Source organism: Meleagris gallopavo, chromosome 26 (genome assembly GCF_000146605.3).
Source record: "Meleagris gallopavo isolate NT-WF06-2002-E0010 breed Aviagen turkey brand Nicholas breeding stock chromosome 26, Turkey_5.1, whole genome shotgun sequence".
Classification (NCBI taxonomy): Eukaryota; Metazoa; Chordata; class Aves; order Galliformes; family Phasianidae; genus Meleagris; species Meleagris gallopavo.
In genome coordinates, this window is record NC_015036.2 from 6,353,806 (window position 1) to 6,365,121 (window position 11,316).

The window sequence follows — 11,316 nt, forward strand, 5'->3', positions numbered from 1 at the left end:
ACCTTATTACTCTCTTCCAGTACCTGAAAGGTGCTTACAGTGAGAGCGGGGTAGGTCTCTTCTCACTGGTGACAGGTGACAAGACGAGGGGAAATGGCCTCAAGTTGCGCCAAGGTAAGTTTAGGTTGGACGTTAGGAAACACTTCTTTACTGAAAGGATGGTTAAACATTGGAATAGACTCCCCAGGGAGGTGGTTGAGTCACCACCCCTGGATGTGTTTAAGAGCCGTTTGGATGTGGTGCTCGGAGATATGATTTAGCAGAGGGTTGTTAGAGTTAGGGTACTATAGTTAGGCTGTGGTTGGACTCGATGATCCTTGAGGTCCCTTCCAACCTGAGTAATTCTATGGTTCTATGATTCTCATTTGCATCAAGTATGACCCATTCTTCTTAGCTTCCCACCTTATATTTTCTCAATCCATCCACCTTATTTTGTCAATCCATAGAAGAAATCCAATCAAGAGAACTACCCGCCAGATTTCTAGAACTCTGAAGAGATCATGTTTCTGCAGCAGTACAGTTATCCTCCTATCTGTACCCCATTCTCTGTGCATTTCTCTACAAACATTTGAGATGCCTCCAATATCACATGGCTTTTTCAGGGGAAATGTGACAACCTCCTCTGTCTCCTAAACATCTGCTCTATCCCTTGTGCCCTCAATTGTCTTCTGGTCTTCCCCATTGCACTTACTTTGCATTCTTCTTCATTAGAAGAGCAAACATATTTGCAGAAGTAATGTAGGCTCTGATGGTTTTCAGTCTCTCCACCAGCGCTCCAGTTTATTCCTGGTAGTGTCATTGCTGTCCACATGAAAGAGCAGTGATAGGCCCATGAGCCAAAAGAACCTTGACAGCATCTAAAAGTTCCTTGGTCCTGACCTCTGAGAAGCAACATGCCTTCAGAAATATCAAGCTGAGTTACCAGCTGAGTACCCCCATACGCTGCAGGAGAGAGTTTCCAGTAACTATTACATGTCTTTTCCCCTCTACTTGGACACCAGATTCAGGCTCATCTAATTCTGGATGCCTCACCTGAAAGTCCTTTTTTGTCCTCATCAGTGTCTCAGGCACTATCTCTATTCTGTGGTTCATAGAATAGAATCATAGAATGAGTTGAGTTGAAAGGGCCCTTAAAGACCTTCTATTTCCAATCCCTCCACCCATGGGCAGAGTTTCCAACCACCAGCTCAGGCTGCCCAGGGCTCCACCCAAACTGGCTTTGAATGCCTCCAGGGATGAGGCATCCACAGCTTCTCAGGGCAACCTGTTCCAGTGCTTCATAACACTCTGAGTAAAGAATTTCCTCCTAATATCTAACCTAAATTCCCTTCTCTTAGTCTAAAACCATCACCTTTCACTATCAGGCCATGTAAAAAGTTGTTTTTTTATAAGCTTCCTTTAAGTACTGTAAGGCTGCAGTGTGATCTCCTTGAAGCCTTCCCCAGTCTGAGCAACTCCAACTGTCTCAGCCATTCTTTGTACTCCAGCCCTATGATTGTCTCTGTGGCCCTCCCGTGGATTTACTCTAACAACTACTTTTTCTTTCTTGTGCTGGAAGCCCCAGATCTGGATGTAGTTCTCCAGATGGAGCCTCACAAGAGCAGAGCAAAACAGGATAATCACTTCCCTCATCCTCCTGGCCATGTCTCTTGTGATGCAGTCCAGGATACAGTTGGCTTCTGTGCTTCCTGACACTCCTGGCTTGTGTCAATCAATTCACCAGAACCCCCAAGTACATCTATGCAAGAGAAGTTCTCCACGAGTTCTTCTCCCAGTCTGTACATGCCGTGCATTTCCCTAATCCAGGTGCAGCACCTTGCACTTGGTCTTACTGAACCTCATTCAGTTCATTCAGGTCCAGTTTGTCCAGGTCCAGCACCTTTTGATGTCATCTGCAAACTTGCTGAGGGTGTACTCGATCCCACTGCCTGTATAATTGGTAAAGATGCCAAAGAGTACATGTCTGAAGATGAACACCCATGGACAACACTTGCCACTGGCCTCCACCTGGACAAAGAGCCACTGACAACACCACTTTGGCTGTGACCATCCAACCAATTACTTGTCCACTGAATAGTAAATTCTTCAGATCCATATCTCACCTAAATAGAGATAAGAATGTGATGTGGGACCATGTTAAAGGCTTTGTAGAAGTGGAAGTAGATGACATCAGTAGCTCTTGCTTTGTCCACTGATGCCATCACTCCATCACAGAGTGCCACCAGATTGGTAAGACACTATCCTGCCCTTGGTGAAGCTGTGCTGGATGTCTCAGATCACCTCCTCATCTCTCAAATGCTTTAATATGTCTTCCAGGAGGTCTGTTCCATGGTCTTCCCAGGCACAGAAGTGAGGCTCACCAGTTTGTAGTTTTGCCAGTCTTCTTTTCTACCCTTTTTACAAATAGGAGTGAATGTTTCCCTTTTTCCCGTCACTGAGGCCTTCATCTGACAGCCACAACTTCTTAAATGTGATGGAGAGTGTCCTGGCAACTACACCAATCAGTTCCTTGGAGACCTTGCGATGGAAATCATCGGCCCCCATAGTCTTGTACATAGGTCACTCCAAAAGTGGACCCCTCAAACCCATATTTCTCCAATTTAAAGATAAGGATGTGGTGCAAGACCCTGAAGATGTTTTGTGACAAACTTAGAACTGTAGAATATTCTGAGCTGGAATAGAGTGATAAGATAGCTGGAGCTCACATTAATTCAAGGAACTAGTTGGTTCTTAGTTTCTAGCCCAGAGTGGAGAGGTAGAAATTTTTTTTGGCTATCTCTCCATCCATCCCCAGAGCACTGACAATCAGGAGGTCTGGTGAAAAAATAAATGCTGAAAGGAGAGTTTAACCCCTGTGCAATACATCAGAGAATCCCCTGATAAGAACTTTCTCCTTACCTTTACAGTGTGCTGAAAGCTGGGACAATACCTCAGTGTGAGAGGCCTTCGGACTCAGCGTCTCGAGACAGAGCTGGAACTTCTGGACTATCCAAAATTTGGTGGACTTGAACCATACAGGTCTGGAGCCACACAACCAGAGGAGCTGGCAGGGAACCAGATTGCAAGAGGGAGAAAGAAGCATGGAAGGATCTGCAAGCAAAGAATCTGGAGGTGGAGGCAAGAAGAGGGGCAGTGGGAGTTAGTCTCATGCATTTTAGAGAGGCAAAAAGCTGGTCAGGCCCACAGGATATGGGGCTGCTGATGGTGAGGAGTCATCAGACCAGCAAGTCTCACCTTCCCCTCCCAGTCCTATCCCTGCTTTTTCTGTCCTTACCACGGTGCCCAGTATCCCTCTGTTCCATGCGTACTGCCACAACTGATGTGAAGGCAGAGGGGACCCCCAGGCTGAGGCTGAGCTTAACTGCACTGTGCCAGATGTCTTCCATTTCTGACTTGCTTGTCTCCTGCCAGGCCAGTTTCCACAGCAGATGCATCATGGCTATGCGGTGCACAGGAAACCTGCTGGGGAATTAGTCCTTGTTTCCATGCTGAGGAGGGAGGTGAGACATGAATGAGACACAGACTAAAGAGCAGGGGGCAGTGGTCACCCAGGTCCTCTTCCTGGTCAAGGCAGAGGGGACAAGGTGTGAGTACTGCATATCCAGAGTCTCTTCCCTTCTCAGGGTGTGCATGCAAATGATACTTGCTTTCCTTCTTCCAACCCTAAACAATATCCCTCTGCCTTGTGGGCAATGGTATTACCCTCTTACCTGTCATCTGCTGATGGGGACATTGAGAACCTGAGTGTGTAATGAAAGGGCTGGCTGCCCACACGATACTGAAGGGTCACAGTTGCCACATCCGCCTCTGGATCCTGGTGGCACAAGTAAAAGAACCACAGAAAAGTTCATCTGCAGGGCACTGGGGGACTGGCTACTTAGGTTCACTCACTGATACACTAGATTAGTAGATATCTATTGTAGGAGCAGAGGCTCCTACATCTGAGGGAAAGAAAGGGACTCACAGAGGCATGATACTGGTTTCGCCCCATCTAGCAGAGGTGAAGGACTCTCGGCATTGAGGAGGTGAAACAGGGAGTGAGTGGGTCCTTTAGTTCTGCCTGGGAACATATGATTCCTGGATCCGAGCAGTCACTTTACCTGTGCTTGCCCATGGATCTGGGCATAGATGATGCTCTGATGTCCCTGGAAGATCCTCTCAGGAGCTTTTCTGATCACTGTCACCTCCAAGCCTGGTGGAAGGTCCCAGTGTAGTGAGATCTCACTTGCCAGGGGCTGCAGGGCCTGCTGCAGGCATTTCACTGCCTGATGAGGAGATGCAAAGAAAACATACCACTGGAGAGAGTCTCTGAATTGAGGTGGATGATGGTATTTACATTTCCTTGCACATCTAGGGGAGCTGTAGGAAGTGTTCAATAGAACAGGGGGAACACTGAAAGTAGAAGCATCTGGATCATTACCTCGGATGTCATGGTCATCTTGGAGTGGATGCACACACATTTGCCTTTGGTCTCCAGAGCAATGGCCTGGGAAATGTAAAAGCTCTCACACTTGTCTGTAGGAAAACAGAAACACCTGTACAGAAAATGAGAGGAAGGTTAGAGAGGGAAGAGGAAGAATGCTGAGAAGAGCCTGACAAATTCTGAAAGAAGGACTACTAGAGGAAGAGTATAGATGGTCTCAGGGAGGTAAGACAAATGTGTGTGGATATCACTGATGAAATCCCATCAAGGCAAAGAGAAGAACTGTGACAGATGAGGATCTGAGAGAATGTTTGGAAGACTGACAGGGGGAGTCACCATGCTGGGGGACAGGAATAGGGCTCCCTCATTACCGATGGTAGTCCCGGTAACGGTGAACCTCAGCCATGATAGCTTGCTCTTCACTGGAGACCTTCCTTTGGATGAATATGAAGAGCTGAGGTAGAGAAGAGGGGATCGAAGATTTCATGGCTCCCCACAGAGGAAAGACACCCTTCTAAAATGCAGGCAGCTTTCCCCAACTCACTCCCTTACTCTCTGCCTACTCGCCTTAAAACAGGGAGAGAAAGAGATTGTGTATCTCCTGTCATTAACATCAGGACATCTCTCAGCACAAAGTGGCCCCCCACAAGGAAGACCCATCTTCCCCAGGTGCAGGTACTTACAGAAACCACAGAAACTCTCCAAAGCTGCCCACCCAAAGATGGTGTCACTTTCTGCCATGAGAGTGTCCCAGTGGCAACTCTCAATACAAAAGTTAGCAGAATGACTCATGTTGAGCTCCAAAATCTACCCTTGCCCCACTGTTTACACCCATTCACCCCGACAACCCTCTGCCCCTGCTACCTGGCGAGGAAGTCCACGAAGGAGAGGGGTGCTGTAGATAGACCTTAGGAGACCCAGGAGATCACAGCCCCCAAGATCAGGGCAGATGGAAGAGATGCGTCCCACAGCATTGTCCATGGTTTCCTGCGTGTATTCCACACTTTGCCTACGGTGTGTGCAGTGTGTTAGAGAGGAAGAATCTGGTCCACAGCTATCCCCATATGACCATTCCCTACCTCACTACCAGTATTCTAGAAGCAAGCTGAAAGGAGAACTACTCTATCATTGCATCTAAATGATCCTGCTCTATAGCTGGCATGTAGAAAGTGTTTATCCTATACTTTCACTTAGAAAAATCATACTGCGTTTGCCCTTGCCGTATCATCACCCCCAACTCACGGATAGAAGACTTTGAAAGTGGCCCCAAAACTGTAGATGTTGAAGTAGCAACCCAGAGGCAAACTCTTGAGGAGGAAGAGCAGTGTGTTCTGGGGACAGGAAGAGGAATGGGCAGAGCTCAGTTGAGGAATCAAGGCAGAACCTCTGCCCCCATAAAGCAGCTTGACTGCCGACTATCTAGCCATAAGAAATAAGGGAAGTCCATAGTGATGGCATTCTCAGATGGTACCTGTGCATCCTGGTAGAGACTGCAGTCCATGAGAAAGAGGAATTCCCCAAGATGGCCTGGGCTGGGCATCACTTCAGGAATGCTGGGTTTCAGTGTCACCATCACCACAGGGTCCCCCAGCAGAGAACCTGAAGTGTGTGAGGGAAAGGAGGAGGATTCTTAGGTTGCAACACTTTTTCTTGTTTCTTTGCTTTTGTCATACACATTGCCCTCAGCTCCAGCTTATGATACTAAATGAGAAAGAGCTGTTGACTCCCTTCATCATAGAGAGGCCTTGGAAAGACACTGTGATATACTAGAGTGCTGGGCAACCACCAATTGTATGAAATTTAAGAAGCAGACTGCTGGATTTTGCAACTGGGATAGGATCATCTTAGATGGATGTACAGACTTACAGATGAGAAGATGGAGAACAGCCCTATAGAAAAGGATCTGGTGATTCTGGTCAGTGACAAGCTGATGATCAGCTATGCAGTATGCCCTGGCTGCCAAAAGGGCCAGTTGTAGCTGGGGGCGCGGCATGGAGCTGTGTCACAGAAGGGTCAGGCTGGGGGTTAGGAACAAGTTCTACACCAGAGGGTGGTGGGCATAGATCAGGCTCTGCAGGGCAGTGGTCACAGCACCAAGCTGTGAGTTCAGAGTTCAAGAACCATTTGGACAACACTCACAGGCATATGGTTTAATTTTAGGTAGTCCTGTGTGGAAGCATGAGCTGGACATGAGCGTGGGCCCCTTCCAACTCTGGATACTCTGTGATTCTATAATTTGATAAACTTATTGCTCGAATGTTCCTCAGATTCTTCAAGTCTCCCCAGCACCTGGTGCTCAGTTCTGCCCTCCACACTCACCAGGTGCAGCTTTGGGGTCTCTGCTCTCCACCACAGCACTGAGATTGTGAGGTCCTCCATAATACACCAACAATTCCAATTTATCAGAGAGACAGGGTGATGATTTCAATGAAACCTGAGAACAAGTGGGATGTGTGGAGGAAAAAGAACCATCAGCAGACTGCAGACCCTTCATTTCTTTCCTCCTTTGAAACTGGCATCTTTCAGGGCCAAACCTCAGCAGATGTCCAATCTGGAGCTGTGTACTGCAGAGGGGTGCAGCTGCTGTTAACATCGATATGTGACACACCACGGGCTGACTGCAGACGGATTCTGAAGTACAGATTTTCTGATATCTCCTCTTCAGATAGGTACTGTCCTGTAGGGACAAAGAGGTGTGTGAAGTTGAAAGGGAAGAACCTATGGCAGCAGACAGTGATTGTGGGGTGATGAGAGAAGCCTGGACAAATTGTAAGACAGGTCTACTAGGGGAAGAATACAGGTAGTCTTAGTGAGGTAAGACAGGTGTGTGTGGAGGTCATTGATGAAGCCCCTTCAAGGCAAAGAGAAGAACTGGGAAAGACAAGGAGTTAGGAGAATGTTTGGAAGATTGACAGGGAGAGTCACCATGTTGGGGGACAGGAACAGGGTTCCCTCACTCCCAATGGCCTGGGTAACAATACTCATTTAAGTCCTTTCCTCAGAGGGCAGTTAGGCGCTGGCACTGCTGCCCAGAGAGCTGTGGTGCCCCATCCCTGCAGGCACTCAAGGCCAGGTGGGATGGGGCCCTGGGCAGCCTGAGCTGGTGGGTGAGAATCAGCAAATGGCCAGGGGGTTGGAACTAGATGATCTCTGAGGTCCCTTCTGACCCAATCTATTATATGATTTTATGATTCTATGATCTGTCATGGGGGCTGTGCATAGGGATCTGCAGGGATCTCCTGCCTGGGGATATATGGGGATAATTGGAGGACTTCTAATTGGCACATATGAGGGAGAATTTTTAGGTTCTCTAACTGTGCCATGTATTTAGGTATGGGATCCTTCCCAGAGGGATACTTGAGAGAAGTGTGCTCCTCCCAGATGGATACACTTGTGGGATCACTCACTGATGAATTTTTGTTGGGGAAATAGCTTCTTTGGCCAGCAAAACTTGGCAGCTCCATCAGGATGCAGTGGAAGCTCCTGGACATAGCACAGGCTGATGGCCACCTCTCCATTAGGAGGCACAGTCCCCAAAAAACAAGCGAACACTGGACCCCAAAGATCCCACTGATCCTGCAGATATCTCAAATTTTCCATGCCTGGAGTGGCTTTGTACAGCTGCTGTGCCTGCCACAAAAAAAAAAAAAAAAAGGAGAAAAAACATGTCGCTGAGGTCTCACATAGATTTCATTCTCTTATCTCCAAACTTAACTCCAGGTCCAGTCCACCTCCCCCTGACTCCATTGGAGTACCTCCTTCTTGTCCCAGAGCATTGCTTCAACACGAGTGTCCCCCATAGTGGCATGGAAGGTGTGTACAACAGTGTCAGAGTCCACAGGAAAGATGAACATGATCTCCCTAGAGATTTGCTGCTTATTGCAGAAGAACATCTCAGATACCACATCAGCCACAAAGTCCTGGATGGTTACATTTACTGTCATAGATTCAAGCTCCATTTCAGGATAGGAAGAAAAGAACCATGTTCCTCTTGAGAACAAGCCTGAGGAAGACACAGCAGTTGTAAGACTCCCTGAATGCCTGTAGAGAATTTAACTTTCAAGTGTCTGCTTGCAATGGTCTACAGCTGTGTGCTCAAACCTGCCACAGAAATGCTGTTGCAGAACTGACAAATAGCAACAGAAGGTCCCCCAGGCAGCCAACGTGTTTCCCTGGGACCACAGATCCTCATCTATCTAAGCCATCACCTTCTTTGAGACTAATGTTTCGGTGAGATTAACTTAATCAGATGTACACTCATTTTGCACTGCTGGAAAGGAAGGGGGGACCATATCAGGGGTGCTTAGCATAGCATCAAAGGCAGAGTCACAGAAAATCTGTATCATCCCCCCACTTCTTGATGGCTTCTCTGGAAAGCCCTCAGCACTATGGGTGAAATGAGCCACACTTCTTTTGCTATGCAACTCAGAATAAGTGAAGGGTGCTTACAGGCCATGTCCTCGAGTTCCCAGAACATGGTAAGGTGTGCTTCCCTCTCAGCCATCCAAGAAAAGAGTTCCTTTCCACATCACTTTCCCAGCAAAAATCTTCCCCACTCTTCACAGACACCACCCTCCTGACCCCAGCTCACCTCTGTACCTCCTCTGCTTGCTCAGGGTACCACTTATTCTCATCTTGACTGGTTGAAGACAGGTTCTGTGTGGAAAAGGGCATAAATTGAGCTATGAAGATCTAATGACAAAAAGTGGGCCGCCTCCACCAATATTCATCATGGCCAAAATGGCTCTTTGCCATCACATATCATTTTGTCCCTCTCTCAAGAGCCTTCGAGCAGATTAATAGGAGACTAACTAGTGGAATGGGAATTGCAGGTGCCAAAAATATCTCTTGGTTCCAGGGTGTGGTGGTGCTTAATTCATGTGAGACCACAGGGAAAGTGGCAGAAATGGTGGGTCACAGGCTGAGACACGAGGCAAGAGCATGAGCTTGGGCCTGAGCACTGACAGTTGCACCTAGACAAAACTAGCACCAGTGCTGACAGGATGAAATGGACAGAGGGCTGGACAGGCAGAACAGATGAAGCATGGTCTGGGTGGCTGCATGCATACATGGATTTGTGTGAGGAAGGTGGCACTGCTGGCTGGCAGGGGAGGGCAGTATTTAGTGGCAGCAGGATTGAATGGTAGGAAAATGTGAAGATATAGGAAACTGGGCAAGAGAACAGATGAATAAATTTATAGCTGGATACATGGATGGCCATCCAGGGAAGCGGGAGGCAGACAAGCACTGAAGGAGCTGATAAGCAAATGTAGAACATGAGGAAGAGGATGCTAAATACCGCCAAGTTCGTGACTGATAGGCCAATTCAGCGCCTAAAGACCGGTATCTAGAGACAGCTAGTCCTTGTACATATCACTGATCTGAACTGCTCAGAGCCCTAGCTCAGTGGTCATAGCTTTGCATCATGGAGCCGTAGCGCAGGTGAGTGGTCTCACAGAAAAAAGGAAATCCAGTCTGACTGCCTCTGCAGAATGATGCCTGTCTCCCATATGTCCTGTGCTATACATGTTGGCACCATGTCTCTATCTTGGATATGACAGGATGTCCAAACATCCATGTTTCATGCTATTCTTCAACAATTTTATGGTTCTATCATCCTTTTTATATACCCAATTTCTTTACTGTGCCAGCTATAGGAAAAGTCATTTGTAAATGATGCTCTAAAGCATTTGAGCATCCTCCTTACTGGGATAAGCAGCTCCCAGCACTGCAATCAACAGGTCCCAGTGAGAAATGCCTATACGGAAAAGAAATACTAAGGAAGACACAGTCTGAGCTCCTTGCTGTGGGGGCAGCTGCAGGGTATTCAATCAGAGGACCTTCTGGGGGAATTAGAAAAGGAGGAGGAAGTGCCTGAATGGCCCAAGTCACTGGTGAATGTTATCACAAGCAGAGGACCGACAAAGCATATGATTCCTTGCTCATGTAGAATTATTGATTTACCAACGATCAACTTTAAGGAATCCATTAAGAAAATAGATATGCCTGTATACCCTGGTTCTGTATAATTCTGAATTGTTGAATATCACCATCTCTGTGTATATGTCTCAAGGAGAATTTGGACCTTAACTTGCATATCTTGGTCCTCAGCTGTGGAGGTCCCAGACATGCAGGCACCATTAGAACTGATCACCACAAGCCAGTTCCATTTTTACACTCTCTCTGAGGGCACGCTTGTTCCTTAGTCATGTGCAGAAGCCCTGAGAGCAGCAAGGACAGACACGCACACTCACTGCCCACAGAAACATAAATGCACAGTCACACTTTTCCTGTACCCCTTGTCCTGACAGGACACGGCAGCACAGACAGACAGACAGAAACTAGTGAGCCTTTTTCCGGGATGTGGCAAGCACAGAGAAAGGATCGTGCACATGGAAACAGCGCAGGGCTGGAAGGATGGATGCAGAGAGGAACTCACCAGAGAATGCAGCCTGCGGCAGGAGCAGTGAGCAGACGGGCACAGGAGTGGCTCTGGAGCAGAATCCTCCCTGCTGTAACACAGAGGAGGAGGGCTGACCTCTGCAGGAAGCTGCGGCAGAGGTGGAGCTGCCTGCTGCAGCGCCTGGGCAGTTGCCTGGTAAGGAATGCAGCCAAATGCACACCCAGGGACGTAGGGCTGGGAAGCAGGCCTGCTACCGTGCCTTCCTGCTGAGATGGGGGGAGGGCTGGAGAATGTGCTTCCATCGGAGTCTCAGCAGTCTCTGTATTTTAAAATATTCTTTCACAGTGCTTTATTTTTATTTCAGCATCTGGTGGCTCAGAGAAGACCCTGGCAGCATTCCAGGCACAGCCAGCTACAGGGACTGCAAGTCTGAAGGAAATCTCTGTGCATCTACGTCTGGTGGCCTGGAAACTCCTCCTGGTGTCTTCCA

The 11,316-nt window shown here is 47.9% G+C and overlaps 1 protein-coding gene across 1 annotated transcript in view; it reads right to left on the reverse strand.

Moving 5' to 3' along the window:
- LOC104914378 (von Willebrand factor A domain-containing protein 5A-like) overlaps positions 1–10,948 on the reverse strand; it is a 21,968-nt gene extending 11,020 nt beyond the window's left edge. The window contains exons 1-15 of the mRNA XM_031556904.1: positions 10,863–10,948; positions 9,015–9,079; positions 8,179–8,426; positions 7,831–8,053; positions 6,958–7,100; positions 6,743–6,857; positions 5,895–6,022; positions 5,666–5,754; positions 5,288–5,432; positions 4,795–4,877; positions 4,421–4,535; positions 4,101–4,265; positions 3,711–3,814; positions 3,275–3,459; positions 2,899–3,105 (exon numbers count right to left, since the gene is read on the reverse strand). Of these exons, the coding sequence (XP_031412764.1) occupies positions 2,899–3,105; positions 3,275–3,459; positions 3,711–3,814; positions 4,101–4,265; positions 4,421–4,535; positions 4,795–4,877; positions 5,288–5,432; positions 5,666–5,754; positions 5,895–6,022; positions 6,743–6,857; positions 6,958–7,100; positions 7,831–8,053; positions 8,179–8,426; positions 9,015–9,057 (1,993 nt within the window). The 5' untranslated portion in view covers positions 9,058–9,079; positions 10,863–10,948. The remainder of the gene's footprint in view (positions 1–2,898; positions 3,106–3,274; positions 3,460–3,710; positions 3,815–4,100; positions 4,266–4,420; positions 4,536–4,794; positions 4,878–5,287; positions 5,433–5,665; positions 5,755–5,894; positions 6,023–6,742; positions 6,858–6,957; positions 7,101–7,830; positions 8,054–8,178; positions 8,427–9,014; positions 9,080–10,862) is intronic.
- Between the last annotated feature and the right edge of the window lie 368 nt (positions 10,949–11,316).